The sequence below is a fragment of the Myotis lucifugus genome, unplaced genomic scaffold (genome assembly GCF_000147115.1).
Source record: "Myotis lucifugus unplaced genomic scaffold, Myoluc2.0 scaffold_84, whole genome shotgun sequence".
Taxonomy (NCBI): domain Eukaryota; kingdom Metazoa; phylum Chordata; class Mammalia; order Chiroptera; family Vespertilionidae; genus Myotis; species Myotis lucifugus.
Window position 1 is genome coordinate 2,642,948 of NW_005871132.1, and position 19,242 is coordinate 2,662,189.

General features: G+C 38.6%; 1 protein-coding gene across 1 annotated transcript in view; it reads left to right on the forward strand.

Moving 5' to 3' along the window:
- Positions 1-19,242, forward strand: part of MAATS1 (MYCBP associated and testis expressed 1) — a 62,305-nt gene that overhangs the window by 4,840 nt on the left and 38,223 nt on the right. The window contains exons 2-6 of the mRNA XM_006090917.3: positions 1,338-1,414; positions 2,868-3,025; positions 5,765-5,848; positions 6,933-6,989; positions 18,058-18,239. Of these exons, the coding sequence (XP_006090979.1) occupies positions 1,338-1,414; positions 2,868-3,025; positions 5,765-5,848; positions 6,933-6,989; positions 18,058-18,239 (558 nt within the window). The remainder of the gene's footprint in view (positions 1-1,337; positions 1,415-2,867; positions 3,026-5,764; positions 5,849-6,932; positions 6,990-18,057; positions 18,240-19,242) is intronic.

A 19,242-nucleotide genomic window follows, 5' to 3' on the forward strand; every position in this document is an offset into this window, starting at 1 on the left:
GGGGATGGGGATTCAATATCTTAACTGCCATAATAGTAGGTGCTTAACTTGTTAAAGCCTCAGCTCCTTCACTTATAAATTGAAGGCTTAGAACTTACCTCATGGGGTTTTTGTGAAGGTAAATTCAATTATTTATAATAATAAAAAACATAATATGTTATTTAGACTGGACATCTTTCGGGGCGTCTTCCCGGATGCCTTTCAGGAGGAAGCTGGGGGGGGGGGGGAGGGGACCGAGCCCCTTGCCCGAATTTTATGCATCGGGCCTCTGGTTGCATGTAAAGCACTTAATATCTGTCTAGGAGTAAGCAAGTGATACCTGGTGACTACTATTACGTGGGCATCTCAGAGGCCTTTCTACTGCTCCCCCCTCCCTGCTCCCCATTTTGAGAATATTTATGAATTTATTTGAATCAAACTGACAACATACGCTGGGGATCAAGACCTCAAATGCTCCCTCTACTGCTTATTAAACACTGATTATGATCACAGTTGTAGGATATGTTGCAGAATGTGTAGTCACAAATCATGCAGTATCTTCTATAGATGGCAAGACGCTTTCTTAGATATCATGTCTTCACACTCCTTATGGGAATATGAGGAGAATGGTTTATTATTTATTATTCAGACTCAGAAGCTATTCAGGCTAAACTAATTTCAGGTGAATTACACAATTGCAACCATAGACCCAGTGGTATCTTTTAAATGAATATGAATAGAAATTTACCTTTACTCCATACTATTTTCAATATATCAATCAGTTGTTGAACTTTGGAGAAATAACTTAGTCCCGTCATTAACATACCTGTAAACTTAAGGGGTGAATTCTGAAGATAGCTGATCTTATTTATCTTTTATCAGAGAATGACATTTTCTTAACATGTTGACCCATTTGGAGAGGACATACTGTTAAGAGTTCCTATTTTCCCTGTGTACTGAAATGAGAGTGCCCAAATTTATTGTTTCTGTCACTTGCAAATGGGCATAGTGTTCTTTCTTCTTGCACTATTTCCTGAGCTTCCCAGACTGGAAACTGGTTTGTTCATAGAATAGAAGAAAGCATGTTTAGGTTATGGTGCTTGAGACTATGTCCTTTTTTTTTTTTTTTTTTTTTGTATTCAGGTCTATAAACTGATTTTGGAATGCATAGAAAAGAAATGCATCTAACAGACTCTCACTGTGGTAGAGTAACAGGGCTATGAGCTGTTGTGGAGTTAGGCAAGATATAAATTTTCTAATTTGTTTTCCAATTAAGAAATTACATTGCTTTGCCATTGTTCTCCGACTAGGAGTAGATACGTTCTGTTCCTTATGCTACCTTATTGTTTATTTTGCAGATCCGTTGTTTACTGTGTCAAGTGAGCAAGACCACACACAGGCAAATGTCCAAGCATTCCTGAGTCGAAGCAGACTGGTAGGTCTAATTCATTCCCTAAGACAGTTTAATGAACCTGAGCCATCTAGTGTGGCTGTGCTGATAAGATTGATTTATCGCCCTGGCTGGTGTGGCTCAATTGGTTGGGCATTGAAAGTGTTGCTGGTTTGATTCTTGGTCAGGGCACATGCCTGGGGTTGTAGGCTTGATCCTCAGTATGGGGCGTGCAGGAGGCAGCTGATCAATGTATCACTCTCATATTGATGTTTCTCTCCCCTTCTCCTTGTTCCTTCCTCTCTCTCTAAAAATCAATTTAGCCCTAACCGGTTTGGCTCAGTGGATAAAGCGTCAGCCTGTGGACTGAAAGGTCCCAGGTTTGATTCCAGCCAAGGGCATGTACCTTGATTGCTGGCACATCCCCAGTAGGAGGTGTGCAGGAGACAGCTGATCAATGTTTCTCTCTCATAGATGTTTCTAACTCTCTATCCCTCTCCCTTCCTCTTTGTAAAAAATCAATACAATATATTTTTTTAAAAATCAATTTAAAACAAATCTTTAAAACAAATCTCCACTGGTTTTTATGTTCTACAGAAATTACTTTGCCATGATTACTAGGGGACAAAGACATCTTGATACTTGTGGCCCAGTGTGGGGATTAATTAACTAGTCTATACTAATAAAAGGGTAATATGCTAATTAGACCAGGTAGACAGAATGTCTTCCGGATGTCATTCCGAATGTCCTTCCTGACAAAGCTGGGGCCCAGGCAGTGCCACCTGGGGTCCGGGGTGCCTGCCCAGGCAAAGCTGCCCAGGTCCTGGGTGCCTGCGGTTTGCCAGACGAGGGAAGCCTGGGTCCCAGGTGTGGGGGCAGAGGCAGAGGTGGTTAGGGGCGATCAGGCAGGCAGGTGAGGGGTTAGGGGCGATCAGGCAGTCAGACAAATGGTTAGGGGTGATCAGGCAGGCAGGCAAATGGTTAGGGGTGTGCAGGCAGGCAGGCAGGTGAGCGGTTAGGATCCAGCGGTCCCAGATTGCAAGAGGGATGTCCCTGCAGGATCAGGCCTAAACTCACAGTCGGACATCCCCTGAGGTGTCCCGGATTACGAGAGGGTGCAGGCTGGGCTGAGGGATCTGCCCGCCCTGTGCATGGATTTCGTGCACCAGGCCTCTAATAATGAATAAAGGACTCATTATAACCTAATTTATTTAAATGGGGAAAGTGATATATACCTGTATTAAAAGAATTCAAGAAGTACAAAAGCGTATACAATATGAAGTAATTTCTAGCCCTCTGTTCCCTTTACATAATCATTCATTGTCATTAGTTTCTTGGGTATTCTTCCAGAGATATTCCATCTATATACCAATAACCCTTCTTTCTGTGCCAGATACACTCTTTTTTTTACCCTTTAAAAAAAGTTTGCAATGTAAGTAAAAGGCTTTAGAAAATCTGATGGCATAATTTTGTCCTTTTTCTCCCTGCCTAACATTAGAGGAAAGTTCCCAGGTTTAGGACTATGTTCAGTAACCTGATCCATTACCCAAGACATTCTCTATATTGGAGCAAGGCAGATCCCGTCCCACCATTCATCAGTCGGGAATGGAGGGGACATGAGGAGAAACGGAGAGAAACCCTCCAGAAACTTGGCATGTAAGTGTCTAGTAGCTTCAGTTGCTACTCATGTTTTTAATAAATGCATTTTTCATATTAAAAATATTTATTTATTTTGCATTATTTTAAAATGTATAATTTTGATGCTATACCTAGGCCAGTGGACCCCAAATTCTCTCTCTTAATCCCTTTAATCAAACCAAGCCTGATGCAGGAGCAGTGGTTATAGGTTTATTAGTTAGCAGATGGTCTCAGAAGGTTGGAGTGAATCTATACTAATAAAAGGGTAATATGCTAATTAGGGTGAACGTCTTTCTGGACAAAGCCGCAGTGGCTGCCCGAGGCACAGGCAAGCCGTGGATGGTGGCTGCCACTGCCAGGGCCGGCCCGAGGCTCAGGCAGGCTGCGGATGGTGGCTGCCGCTGTGAGAGCCCAAGGCTCAGGCAAGCTGTGGTGGCTGCGAGGGCCGAGGCTCAGGCAGCCATGGTGGCCGGCAGTGGCAGCAGCAGAGGCATGATGGGGGCATCGCCTTCCCCTGATCGGCCAGTTGCTCCTGCAGATGGAGGCCAGACTGCGGCTTAGGCCCACTCCCCTGGGGAAGCAGGCCTAAGCTGTCAGTAGGACATCCCCTGAGGGCTCCCAGACTGTGAAAGGGGGAAGGCCGGATTGAGGGACCCCCTCCCCGCCAGTGCATGAATTTTTATACACTGGGCCTCTAATATATATATATATATACTAGAGGCCCGGTGCACAAAAATTTGTGCACTCAGGGGGAGGGGAAGTACCTCAGCCCGGCCTGTGCCCTCTCGAAGTCTGAGACCCCTAAGGGGATGACCACCTGCTGGCTTAGGCCCGCTCCCCAGGGGATTGGGCCTAAGATGGCAATCAGACATCCCTCTGGCAGCCCGGCAGCCCTCAGGGGATGTCCACTTGCCAGCAGGCCTAAACTGCAGTCGGACATCCTTAGCACTGCTGAGGAGGCAGGAGAGGCTCCCACCACCACCGCTGTACTGGCAGCCATCAGCCTGGCTTGTGGCTGAGCAGAGCTCCTCCCATGTGAGAGCACCCTGACCACCAGAGGGCAGCTCCTGCATTGAGCATCTGCCCCCTGGTGGTCAGTGTGTGTCATAGTGACCAGTCATTCCCAGTCCTTCTGCTGTTAGGGTCAGTTTGCATATTACCCTTTTACTATATAGGATAGAGGCCTGGTGCACGGGTGGGGGCCGGCTGGTTTGCCCTGAATGGTGTCCCGGATCAGGGTGGGGGTCCTGCTTGGGTGCCTGGCCAGCCTGGATGAGGGGATGATGGCTGTTTGCAGCTGGTCACACCCCCTTCAGGGTGGGGGTCCCCACTGGGGTGCCTGGCCAGTCTGGGTGAGGGGCTGAGGGCCGTTTTCAGGCTGGCGGGTGACTGAAGCTCCCAACCTCTCCTTTTTTTCTTATTCTTGGCTTTATTTACCTTCTATGGCTGTCACTGGAGCTGAGAGCCGGCTTTAGCTCTGAGGCTCGGCTCCAGCTTGAGGCCTCGGCTGCTGAAAGCCGGTATCTGAGTTTGTTTGGCTTCTATAATTGAAACACTGTTGCAACTCCAGCTCTGAGGCCCAGCTGGCTGAAAGCAGGTTTCTGGGGTTTGTTTAGCTTCTATAATTGCAACATAGTTTCTTAGAGTGCAGCTCAGAGGCCGGCAGCGGCAGGCGGGGAACCTTGGCTTCCTCCATCACTGGAGCAAGCAAGCCTCCTGTTCACTTCAGCTGCCTGACTGCCGGCCGCCATCTTGGTTGGCAGTTAATTTGCATATCGCCCTGATTAGCCAATGGGAAGCGTGTCAGGGGTATGGTCAATTTGCATCTTTCTCTTTTATTAGTGTAGATATATATAAATATATAAATAATGACATCTTGCCACCACAGGTGGAGGTGACTGAATTTGTTGTTCCTTTGATCCATCTTAGAAATTGGATGTGTACTTTTCTGGTAGTATCTAAATATATGTTTTGGAGACTTGTAGCCAAAGCACCTTCACAGACAAGTGTCCTGAATTCCTTATTCTTTTGATTATTTACTAGTTCATACCTAGTAAACATTTTTTTAAATGCTGTTTTTCAGCCTGGATATCAAAAGATGTCTTTTAAAACTTTGTTATTCTCATGTGCTATTAATTAAAAGTAGGCATTTTTTAAAAAAATGTGGGATTTTATAAATTGACTCCTTTCTTGTTTTTTTTTTTTAAATAAATCAAGTAATTCATTTATTTTTTTAAAAAGAACTTTAAATTTTATTCTTCGTTTACAGTTGACATTCAGTATTACTTTGTACTCATTTCAGGTGTACAGCATAGTGGTTAGATAACCATATACTGTACAAAGTGTTCCCCCCAATATTTCCAGATCCCACCTGGCACCATACATAGTTTTTACAATTTTGTTGACTATATTCCCTATGCTGTACTTTACATCCCCATGATTATTTTGTAACTACCAATTTGTACTTCTTAATCCCTTCAACCTTTTTCACCCAGTCCCCCAACCCTTCTCCCCTCTGGCAACCATCAGTCTGTTCTCTGTGTCTATGACAATTGACTCTTTTCTTAACTGTCACTTCCTTTTGTTAATTCCAGGTTTTCTGGCTCAGGGAAAGTCAGTCAGATGTATGTTATAGAAGACTTTGCTCTCAGTCTGAAATACTCTTGTATCTCCTACTTTATAGACATAGAAATATTAAATAGAAATGGTATTTGGAAATATGTTAGACTTGAATAATGTTTTCCTGCTTTATTTTAGATATGACACTTCTTTTCAAATGCCTAAAGAAGTTTATGAAGATCCTGATGTTACTGGGAAGAATCGCTATAAATATTTTGAAAGGTAGAAAGTAATTACTAAGAATATGAGCCCTGATATTAGTAGAGAACCTTATGATAATGAGAGTTGCTATCATTTTTAAGTGCATATAATGTGCCAGGCACTACTTTAAGTGCTTTTCATATATATTTTAAATTTTCACAACAGAAATGTAGGTTAGGATATATTATCCCAATTTACCACTAAGGAAGCTGTAACCAAGAGAGGATAATAAATTACTCATGGTCACCTAAGTTAGCAAGTGACAGAGCTGGGATCCCAACTAAGTCTGCCTGACTTCAAGGTACTTAACTGTAAATAAGAATGTATATTTGAAAAAAAAAAGTCATCACATGAAGTGAGATATACTAGAGACAGCATGACAGTCATAGTGCAGGGAAAATTGTTAAAAGGGAGTAAATAGATGACATTTGCTCTCTTTGTGTGAATGTTGCCAAAACTAACATGGTTCAAGATTCACTTTGTTTCATTTGTGATTAATACTCAAGAGATAATCATATACTCAGATCAAATTAATGTAAGATGAAGACTTCCCTGTAGGTCTTACCTGAGTTAGAAAAATAGGCTTGGTATATCTAAATGAGCTTCTTCAAGAAAGAAAATTTGTAGTCCACATTATTATTCCTTATGGACACTTTATGATGCTGACTTTTTCAGAGAAATATTAAATTCTTAACATAGTATACTCAATTCCTAGACTTTTGAGGGGAAGTTTTAAAAACTAAATCACTGGGAATGTCAGAATGTCTCAGGGCACTTGAGAAGTTTCTGGAAGCTAATGACCAGCTGAAGCCCAACTATAGAGCATTGCTTCTCAAAGTGTTCCTTGCTTCCCACCTGCAGAGGAAACACTGCGACGATTGTTTAAAGTATAGCTTCATTGGCTCTGCCATATATCTGCTGCATCCCCTCGTCTAGACTTGGGACTTTGCATTTTGAACAAGAATCTCTCCCCTCCCTAGTGATTTTATGTACGTCAAAAGCTTGAGGATTACTGACATACGGGATATTCAAGCTCCGTGGGAGAAAACTGGGAGGGCACACAATATAGAAGTCCCACATGTTTGTATTTTCCTTTCGTCCCCAGGCCGTTCCTCCCATCCTTTCAGCAGATGCCACCCAATGTTGCTTTGGCATCAACCAAGTGAGTAACCGTTATTTTAAAACTTTTTTTCTAGTTTATTTATCGTTTGCTTCCATATTTGTTTCCAGAAACTAGTGTTCTAAATCAATATTTTTCAAACTGAATCACAAACCATTGGATGTCATGAAATCTGCTAGTGGGTCATGAGTAGCATTTTAAAAAGTGAAATAGAATGAATAGCCTAAATCATCAGCCATCTGGAGGGTAAGTTGTTTTTTAGTTATAATTTTTGTTTTGGATAGATGTATACATGTATGTTCATATGTATATAATGGTTATGATGCAAATGTACTTTTCATTATGAGTTATGGTAAAAATAAAGTTAAAAATGCTTTAAATGTTCTTTTTTGCTTTCCTGAAACACACATAGTTTATCAAGAAAGGTAATTCACGAAATATTTTTTGAATACTAGAATTCTAATCTACATAAAACAATGTGTTATGCAAAAATAAATCATACACGGTTTCTGTCCCACAAGGGAGTGAACCAGGGTGAGAGTGAAGTAGCAGACAAGGTCTGAATCTGGGATTAATGTGCAGTTCCCCAGTTTTTTATTTTAAGGTGAAGCTTCAGGTTAGGTAAAATTTCCCATTAAAAATCTAATTTTTGCTATGCTCTTTCCTGTGTCAATATAACTTAATATTTCTATGAGAGGAAAAAAAATTCAAGGTATTCATGAAATGATCAGGAAAAGAAACCTTTTTTAAGGTCTCAAATTCCTGAATAGAAATTCAGACAGGGCTTGGCTTTCAAACAAGGATTTGGTTACTCCTAGTGATATAGCATCTTATGAATAAAATGTCTGTAGTCTGCAAGATAAGTGTCAATTATGTTCCCAATTCTCCTCTGATTTTTAAGAGTATGTGTGGACACCTTAGGCTCTTATATAGAAGGATAATAGATGCTCTGCTCTCCCCCTACACAAAGCAACTTTGTGTGGTGTCATTTTACCTGGGTACAGCTGTAGACAGGTTTTCCATGAAATGCTTTGTTTGAGCAAAGGGGGAGCTATGAGACAGGTGGATTCTTTGGTAATTCTTGAAAAGCAGGCTCACTGGATCACCTGCTTTGGAAGTCATAATTACTTTAGATCTACAAGTTGTTCAGTTAACTGAGGGGAGTTCTGAGGTCTACATTGATGAACTCTGGGTGTCTCACTCCTTCGTAAATAGCTGTGACATAAAGGATAAAGATTCCCTCTGAGAGTTCAACCTGATAGTTGGCACACTAGGTAGTCTCTGTCTTTCTTACAAGTGTTTAAAGAATGAATCAGTATCTCTGACTGAAGTCAACTCTGGGATTCTGGTGGGGTTGAGTTTCTGAGTAGTGAAGATAGTCTACCTTATACACTTGTCTGGGAGCGAGCTGGGCTTCTCCAGCCACCCCTTTTCATGGGTAGCTGTTGAAGTTGTTCTTTGGATGCCATGTAAGCATCTTGGCAAAAGAATAAAAAGCTAATGTTTTAAAAACGTTCAGTGGTGGTCTCCAGTTCCACATCTAGGAGCTTGGAAGTTGCCACTCTGTCCTAACAATAAGTATTAAAGCTGAAGAGACTGAAAAATCAGTAGTTTTTCTTGGATCCATAGAGAAGGGAGGACACAGGGCAAACTGCTGCCTCAAGATTAGAGAGATAGTCAGATGAACATGGGGAGTAATGCCTTCCCAGAAAAGAGATTGATGAGTATAGAAAACGCCCTGGGAACCAGCCACAGGTAGGAAAACCTGAACTATAGTTGATTACTTGTTGGAGACTCATGATGGAAAACTCTGATAATTAAAAACTTTGGGAGGACCCAGTTATGGGGAACTTTCACAATTTTGTGAGATTTTCCTTCAGGAGTTCAACAAGACTCTTATAATAAATATTAGAGAAAAATCTTCTCATGTTTCTGGTGGAGGGAAGGCGGGGGATGACACCATTCTGAAATATGCCAGAGCACTCTGTTCTTCTTAACAAGGTCAGCTTTTAGTAGAAACTACGTAACCACAGCCTAATCTGCTGGGTTATGACCAGAGCCTAGCTGATAATAAGGTAAATACTATCCAACTCCAGCTCCTTCTAGCCGTAAGGGGAGGGGAGGACTGAGAAACACTTAGGAAGTTCACAGTCCAGAGGATCACTAGAAGACTGAGACCTAATCATAGGACAATAGAATGCTTCCACTCCCCACATCTTACCACCATATTGCTAAAGGCCTACTATTTACAGTTCTTCTTGTTCAGTACATCATGTCTGTCTGTCAAGTAATCAAAAGGCAAAAAAGACAATTTGTAGAGAGCATAAACATAAGAGCCAAACATGGCAGGAATGTTGGAATTACCAGACAGTGATTTGCAACAATTACACTTAGCAAGCTAAGGTCTCTAATGGATAAAGTAGACAGCAAGATCAGATTTCCAAACAGAGATATGGAAATCTTAAGAAAAACAGAGATATGGAAATCTTAAGAAAGAACTAAAACACACACACACACACACACACACACACTTAGATAAAAAACACTGTAACAGAAAGGAAGAATACCTTTGAGGAGCTCATTGATAGACTGGACATAGCTGAAGAAAGAATCTCTGAGCTAGAGGGTATATTCATGAAAACATCTAAAACTGAAAAGCTAAGAGAACAAAGGCTCAAAAAACCCCAGAATATTCAAGAAAATGTGAACAGCTACAAAGGTGTAACATACATGTAATGGGAATACCAAGAGAAGAAAGAGTGAAAGGAACAGAGAAATATCTGAAACAATAATGAATGAGAATTTCCCCAAATTAATACCAGCCACCATACTACAGAGTCAGGAAGCTCAGAGAACACCAAACAGGATAAATGCACCAAAAAACCCACAAAAGAAAAACAAAAACACAGACGCATATATTTTCAAACTAAAGAAAATCAACAATAAAAAAAATTCTGACAGAAGTCAGAGGATAAAAATACATGATCTATAGAGGAACAAAGATAAGAATTACATCTCAGAAACCATGCAAGCAAGAAGGGAGAGAAGTGAAAATTTAAAGGGTCGAGAAAGAAAATCCATCAACCTAGAATTCTGCATTCTGCAAAATTATACTTCAAGCGTGAAGGAGAAATAAAGACTTTCTCAGGCAAATAACAATTGAGAGAATTTGTAGCCATTGGACCTACCTTTTAAGAAATGGTAAAAGAAGTTATTTAGAGAGAAGGAAAATAATATAGGTCAGAAACTTGGATCTACGTAAAGAGAAGAGTGTCAAAGATAAGATAAATGAAGGTAAAATAAACACTTTTACTTTTCTTAATTGATCTAACATATGACAGGTTGTTCAAAATAATATTAACAGTATATTTGATTGTGTGTGCTTGTGTATATATTTTATGTCAGAATGAATGAAACAGCTCAGCCAGCATGGCTCAGTGGTTGAGCATTGACCTATGAGCCAGGAGGTCATGGTTCAATTCCCAGTCAGGGCCCATGCCTGGGTTGCCGGTTCGATCCCAGTGTGGGGCATGCAGGAGGCAGCCAATTGATGGTTCTCTCCCATCATTGATGTTTCTATCTCTCTCTCCCTCTCCCTTCATCTCTAAAATCAATAAAAATACATTAAAAAAAGAATAGATGAAACAACAAGAACCAATATATCTTGTCAACACAAAACCCATTTTAAATATAAAGACATGAATAGATTAAAAGTAAGTGGATGGAGAAAAAATATATACCATACTAACACTAATTAAAAGAAAGCAGCAGCAATTATAATTTTAGATAGAACAGACTTCAAAACGAGAAAAATTATCAGGGATAAAGAGAAATAGATGAGTCTACTATTATAGTTGGTGACTTCAACATCCTTCTATCAGAAATGGATACATCTACAGGCAGAAAAATCAGTAAGGCCCTAGTTGAACTCAACACCACCATCAATCAACTGAATATAATTGATATTTATAGGCGACTTCATCCAAAAACAGCAGGATACATTCTTATTAAGCTTACATGGAACATTCACCAAGGTAGACCACATTCTGGGCTATAAAACACAATTTAACAAACATAAAAGCATAGAAATTACACCATGACCACAATAGAAGTAAACTAGAAATTAATAATAATAACTGAAAATCCCCCAAATACATAAAGATTAACAAAAACATTTCTAAATAACACATGGGTCAAAGAAGAAATCTCAAGAGATATGAAAATAATATTTTGAACTAAATGAAAAAGACAATACAATTTATTAAAATTTGTGGAATGCAGTGAAAGCAGTACTTAGAAGGAAATTTATAGTACTTAAAGCATATATCAGAAAGAAGAAATATCTAAAATCAATCATCTAAGCTTTCACCTTGGGAAACTAGAAAAAGAAGAGCAAATTAAATCCAAAGGAAGCAGAAGAAAAGAAATAATAAGAATTAGAGTATAAATCAATGGAATTGATTAAGGAAATCAATAGAGAAAATCAACAAAACCAAAAGCTGATTCTTTGAAAAAGATCACTCAAATTGATGAGCCTCTAACCAGGCTAATTAAGAAGAAAAGAAAAAAAAAAGAAGGCCAGCATTGTCTTAATACCAAAAGCAGACAAAGACATTTTTTAAAAAAGAAGAAAACTACAGACTAATGTATCTAATAATCATAGGAATAAACAATCTTGAGAAAATATTAACAAATTGAATTCAACAATGTTTAAAAAATGTTACACAATCCAACCAAGTAGTATTTATCATGGGTGTGCAAAGCTGGTTCAGCATTTATAAATCAATTAATGCAATCCATCACATCAAAAGGCTAAAAAAGAAAAATCACATGATCATATTAATAGAGACAAAAAAAGTATTTGATGGTATCCAATACTCATTCGTGATTAAAAAAAAGAAAAGAACCCCCAATAAACTAATAATAGAGGAGAATTTCTTCAACATGTACAAAAATCTACATCATACTTAATGGTGAGAAACTCGAAGCTTTCCCAGTAAATCAGGAATAAGGCAAGAATGTCCCCTCTCACCACTCCTTTTCAACATTGTACTGGAAGTTCTAGCCAATGCAATGAGACAAGAAAAGGAAATAAAAGGTTTACCAATTGGTAAGGAAGAAATAAAACTGTCTTTGTTAGCAGATGAATGTTTATCTATGTAGAATATGACAGAATTGACTAAAAAAACCCTCCTGGAACTAACAAGTGATTATAGCAAGGTTGTAGGAAACAAGGTTAATATACAAAGGTTAATTGTTTTCCTATATATTAGCAACAAACAAGTAGAATTTTAAATTAAAAACACAATACCATTTACATTAAGATCCAAAAAATGAAAAAACTTAGATATAAATTTAATAATATATATAAGACCTATGTGAGGAAAACTGCAAAACTTTGATGAAAGAAATCAAAGGACTAAGTAAATGTAGAGATAGTCCATGTTCATGGATAGGAAGATTCAATATTATTAAGATGTCAGTTCTTCCCAACTTGATCTATAGATTCAATCTCAACCAAAATCCCCACAAGTTATTTTGTTGATATAGAAAAACTGATTCTAGAACTTATATGAAGAGGCAAAAGACCCAGAATAGTCAGCACAAAATTGAACTGAGAACAAAATTGGAGACGACACTACCTGACTTCAAGACATATTATGAAGTTGTAATCAAGTAGTATTAGGGAAAGAAAAGACAAATAGATCAATGAAGTAAAACAGAGAGCCTAGAAATAGACCCATATAAACATAATAAACTGATATTTGACAAAGAGAACAATGGAGCAAGGTCAGTCTTTTTAACATATGGTCCTGGAACAACTAGATTGTCCACATTGAAAAAAAAAAAGAATCTTGTCCAGCCAGCGTGGCTCAGTGTTTGAGAAGCAACCTATGAACCAGGAGGTCATGGTTGGATTCCTGGTCAAGACACATGTCCAGGTTGCAGGCTCAATCCCTAGTAGGGGGCGTGCCAGGGTTGCAGGAGGCAGCCAATCAATGATACTGATTATTGATATTTTTACCTCTCTCTTCCTCTCTGAAATCAATAAAATATATATATTTAAAAAAAACTTAATCTAAACACAGACCTTACACCCGTCACAAAATTTAACTCAAAATGAATCACAGACTTCAATGTAGAATGCAAAACTATAAAACTCTTAGAAGGTAACATAAGGGAAAAACTAGATAACCTTGGGTATGTCAATGACTTTTTTGACAGAACACCAAAAGCATGATCCATTAAATAAGTGATGGATAATCTGGACTTCATTAAAATTTAAAACTTCTGATCTATTATAGACAATGTCATTAGGATAAGACAAATTACAGAATAGGAGAAAATATTTGCAAAAGGCATCCTATATAATAAAACCATAATATGCAAATCGACTGAAAGGTGGAATGACCAGTCACTATGACACGCACTGACTACCAGGGGGCAGATGCTCAATGCAGAAGCTGCCCCCTGGTGGTCAGTGAGCTCCCACAGGGGGAGTGCAACTCAGCCAGAAGTCAGGCTCACAGCTGGCGAACACAGTGGTGGTGGCGGGAGCCACTCCTGCCTCCATGGCAGCGCTAAGGACCCCTCGGGGGATGTCCGCCTGCCCGCTTAGGCTCACTCCCTGCCACTGAGGGGTCCTGGATGTGAGAGGGAGCAGGCGAGCTGAGGACGCGCCCCCCCCCCCCCCCCCCCCCCCGTTTCCGCAGTGCACGAATGTCATGCACCGGGCCTCTAGTATTTAATAAAGGACTATTATCCAAAACATGCAAAAAAACACAAACACCCTCCTAAAACTCAACAATAAGAAAACAACCTGATTTTACAAAATGGCAATAGACCTTAACAGACACCTCACCAAAGAAGATTAACAGATGGCCAAATAAGCATCTGAAAAAGATGGTCTACATCATATGTCATCAGGGAAATGCAAATTCAAACAATGAGATACCACTACACTCCTATCAGAATGGACAAAATCTATAACACCAGCTACATCAAATGTGGAGCAACAGGAACTCTCATTCATTGCTGGTGGGAATACAAAATGCTACAGTCACTTTGGAGATAGTTTGGCATTTTTTTACAAAAATAAACATACTTTTACCATACGATCCAGCAATTATGCTCCTTGGTATTTACACAAAGGAGCTGAAAACTTATGTCCACAAAAAACCTGCATCCAGATGTTTACTGCAGCTTTATTCATAATTGCCAAAGCTTGGAAGCAACCAAAATGTTCTTCAGCAGGTGAATGGATAAATTGAAGGACATCAAGACAATGGAATATTATTCAGCACTAAAAAAAATGAGCTGCCAATGACATAGAAGGATGCTGGAGACCAATTCCAGCATGTCATAATTTCAAGAGTTTCATCAAAAGGTTGATGAGACTTGGGGACTCAACAGGGTTGAGTCACACATGTAGTCACCTGTTGGGAATGGCTAAAGGCATTTCCCCAAACCTGAATAGGAAACTGATTGTGGTTGCCAGACAGTTAAAGGGCATCTTAATCTACATGTTATTGCCTCCTACTGGCCAAACACCTGAACAGCCATAGGCTATTCCCCAAACTGACAATGCTTCTGTACCCTTTGAAACCTTACCCTTTGAAGTGTATTATCTCCACCTTGCCTTAGGACAAATTGTGTTAATAAAAGCAAGGGTCCTAGACAAGGAGGGACTCTTCAGTTCATTTAGCTGAAGGTCCTCTGACCCCCAATGCCTTTCAAAATTATATCTCGTCTCTGGACTCTTTATTAGTCTCTGGATTTCTATGTCATCTACGCGCAGCCCCTTTTCCAGATTCCTGAACCCTTCTTGATGCTGGGACATGAACCCTGGCAGAAGGAAATAAAATTACTACTAAGAGAAAGAAAACAATTGAAAAGGCTCTATACTGTATGATTCCAACTATATGACATTCTGGAAAATGTACAACTATGGAGATTAATAAAAACAAAAATTTGTTGCCAGGGTTTGGGGTTGGGGAGGAATTAATAGGGGGAGCACAGAGGATTTTTAGGGTAAGGAAAATACTTTGTATGATACTGTAGTGGTGGACACATGTTGTTATACATGGATACATATATATGTAAGACTTTGTCCAAACCCATAGAATGTACGACACCAACAGTGAGCCCTAATGTAAACTATGGACGTGGGGTGACTATGCTATGTCAATGTAGGTTCATCACTTGTAACAAATGTACCACTCTGGCGAGTGATGTTGATAATGGGGCAGGCTATGCATGTGCCCCTACACAGAGTGTACTGTACATGGGAAATCTCTGTACCTTCTTCTCAATTTTGCTGTGAGCCTAAATCAGCTCTAAAAATATTGTCTTTAAAAAATAGAAACATTCGGTAGAGCACAGACTAACAGAACAGGAGTTGGTAGCTTTGTGAGGTCCCTCTTTGTGTGTAGTTCTGTTGGGGTGGAAGGGAAAATCTAGAAGACTATGGTGTGGCCGACCGTGCATGCTCCTGGCGCCTGGACGGTAGTGAAGGAGGCAGGGCCTGGATTGAGGGAATAGAGCAGCGGTAAGGACACCAGAGCCAGAGTGAGTGTATCTGAGGATAGGATTCAGGACAAAGCAGGGCTCAAGCCAAAGAGGGAGCAGATGTGGGGTCTCTCTGGTTTGGGGTCCTGATTCAGGTTGGGAATAGGTGGGAAAGAGATCATTCATTGCTCTTTCTTATTCAGATTTTGTTCTCCCTAAACCAACTGAAATGGAAAAAGGGACTAGGTTGTAAAAAATGACAACTTACTTAGGAAAGAAACTATATTAAGTTACCATAGACTTCTGGGAAATTAGCATTCCTCCTTTGTATCCTCTCCTCCGACCCACCTGGAAACATACCACTTGATCAGAGACCTTAGTCAGAAAGATTCATTAGGTTTTATCATAATCTCAGCACATTCAATCAGATGGTTGAAATGTGTAACTATTTAATTTGGAAGACAAGAATTCTCTTGATTCAAGCTAATGGCATTATAATATAATAATATTCATATTATTCATATTTGGAATGACATAAAGCAGATTTGAAGTTATTTCCTGAAGTAGAAATTACAGTAGAATAATTTCCGCTGAAAGCATAAGAAACTAGGAATACCATGTTATCTAACATGTTAGAAATTCATAGCAACTGCTGAAAAAAATGAAATCATTTTTATAATTCAACATTAAAAATAATTTAAAGTACTGATCTTTTACAGGTCCGACCTCCAAACAGATGCTTCTTTCTAACGTCTAACGGCTTGAGGTGCATTTTTCTTTGAGTTAAACTGTCGATGCTGTGCTCACATACAAGCACTTCCCATTGCCTTTCTTTTTCAAAATGGAAATCTCTCTCTTATTTTGCCATATTTTATTATTTGTTTATGTAATTTAATCAATTCTTCTACCAACTTTAAAATGTTTTCGTTTAAATAGAAGTAGATATATATATATATATACATACATACATACATATATATAGTTTTCTTATTTTCAAACTAGTACATGTCTATGTTAAAATAAGTTTCAAAATTCGAAAACTATAAACATGAAAAAATTTTCTCTATAATCCTACTATTCAGAAATAATTGCTGTTATTATCTTATTGTATACCATCTAGGCATTTTCTATGCACAAAACAGTTTTTAAAAACATAAAAATGTACTATATTATGATACTGCTTAATAGTGTCCTCTCTTTCTACTTTATATTAAATCTTGGACATTTTTGTATGTCCACACATATTAGATTATGTTGTTACTTTTAATTGCAGCATAAATTCTATTATGGGTATACCATATTATTTTGAACAATTCTTCTATTGATGGTGATCATTTAAGTTTGTAATTTTTTACTCTTATAAATGATACTTTATGAACATGTTTGCTTATATCTTTGTACACTTGTGCAGTTATTTCCTAGAATAAATTCCTAGGAGAACAATTGCTGGGGCAGAAGGGTACTTCAAGGGTTTGATATATATATTTTGATCAATTTCCTGCTAATTGGGTTGTAGCTATCTGTATTTCCAGCAACAGTTTATGAGAATTCCTGTCTTTTTCACAACTTCATCAATGCTAGGTACTTTCAATTTTTAAAATCTTTACCTATAACAATAAAAGCATAATATGCTAATTAGACTGGACATCCTTCCTTCTGGACAAAGAAAGCCGCAGTGGGCGGGGGCTGTGGCAGTGTTGGGAGGAGGCTGGGGCCAAGGCCCTTGCATGAATTTTGTGCATTGGGCCTCTAGTGTGATATAATAAAATAGCATCTTGCTGTTTTAACTTACTTTTTTTGATTACTAGTTATGTTCATTATCTTTTCATAGGTTTTTTAGAAGTTTTACTCTTTGTTTTGTGAATTTGCCCATTTTTCTGTGGATATTTGTCTTATTGATTTACAAGAGCTTTTTATACAGAAGGCTGCTTATTTTTTTAATCATATGTTGCAAAACCTATTTCCAAGCGTGTCATTCACATTTTAAATTTGTTTATGATGTTTTGAGGTTTAGAAGTTTCAACTTAAATTTAATTCTTTTGATCATTTCCTTTTATAGTTTTTGGCTTTTCAGATGATATATTCACTTATATTTTCCATTAGAACTTTACTAGTCTTATTTTTTAAATAAAGTACATTAAATGATCTGTAATTAATTTTTGTGCAAGGGATGAGTTTTTATTCTCTTTTTTCTGCTCCTGTATTTGTATTTCTGAATGGGAAAAGCTAAAATTGGGTGTGTAGCTAAATGCAGAGAAGAAGGAAACCAGAGAAATAGCAATTCTGAGTAGGTTCAGAAGTGATTGTATGACTTCCTAGAATCTACCTTTTACAGCTCTATATACAACAGCCCTGCCCAATGATACACAGATAGGCATTTTGTGGGTAGATCTAGGTTTTTCTACCCCTTCAGTTTCTTGGAAGAGGTGCAAAAAAAAGTCAGTTCTCTCAAGATTATTTGGCATAATCCTGGTTAAACTGAATTTGTAACTTTGGGCCTGTCAATGTTAAAGGGGAAAAGGATTTATTTCTACTTGAGTGTATAGTATTCTAAGCAATTGTATTGGGTTTTAATTTTTTAAAAATAATTTTTCCCTTTTAGACAAGAGAAATATACTTTTCCTCCTGCTTCGTCTAAGCGCCCACCCACCCCTTCAAAGTATACCGTGGGCATTCAGACGGATTATCGTGATTCCGAAGTTCAAACAGATCCGTATTCTCCAGAATATATAGTATGTCAGGATTCAATCCCTGAGCTCTTGACCCTGGCTACTCTGACTTGGGGTGAGTTGGTAATTCTCTTGCATATTTGAAGATGATAGTCCTGATAACTTTGCTGGCTATTGAGTTCCTGGAAATTCAGAGCACATAGAAGCGACTGTGGTTTAAAGTGTCTTGCTCAGTAGAACTACTTTATAGACTCATTCTTTTTATAATACTTTACAAAAATTTAATTCTCACCTGAGGATATTTTTATTTGTTTGTTTGTTTGTTTGTTTAGAGAGGAGCAGGAGAGAGAGAGAAACATTGATGTGAGAGAGAAACATCAGTGAGTTTCCTCCCATATGCGCCATCCTGACTGAGAATTGAACCTGCAACCTTTTGGTGTACGGGACAATCAAACACCAAATGGAACCACCAATTAATTGAACCATCCAGCAAGGACCTTTGTGTGATAGTATTTTTGTTCAAAGAGAGCTGTACCCTTTTCACTGTAAGCAGGCTTATTGTACTTTATCCTTGAAGCTGATGTTATATATCGGCTAAATTTATTCCCCAATCAATGCTCTTTATTTTTTTAAGTTAAATGTATTGGGGTAACATTATATAATTTTCAGGTGTGCAGATTATAATTGTACATCTGTGTCTAATTACAGAAGTCTAGTTTCCTTCCATTACCATTTATTTAACCCCCTTTACTCGCTTTGCCTTCTCACCCTTCACCCCCTTTCTCCTCTGGCAACCACAATCTATGAGTTTGTTTTTGTTTGTTTTGTTAGTTACTCTTTGTTTTATATTCCACATATGAAAAGGGAACCACTGTACATTGTTGATGAGAATATAAGTTAGTACAGGAAAATAATGTGAAAGTTCCTTAAAAAATTAAGAATAGAAATACCGTGTGATCCAGCAATTCCTCTTTTGGGTTTTACCTGAAAAGTATGAAAACACTTATCTGTAAAGATATATGTCCCATTATGTTCACTGCAACATTATTTACAATAGCCAAGGCAAGCTAAGCATCTATCCATTGGTGGATGCAGAAATAAGTCAGTCGGTTTAATTT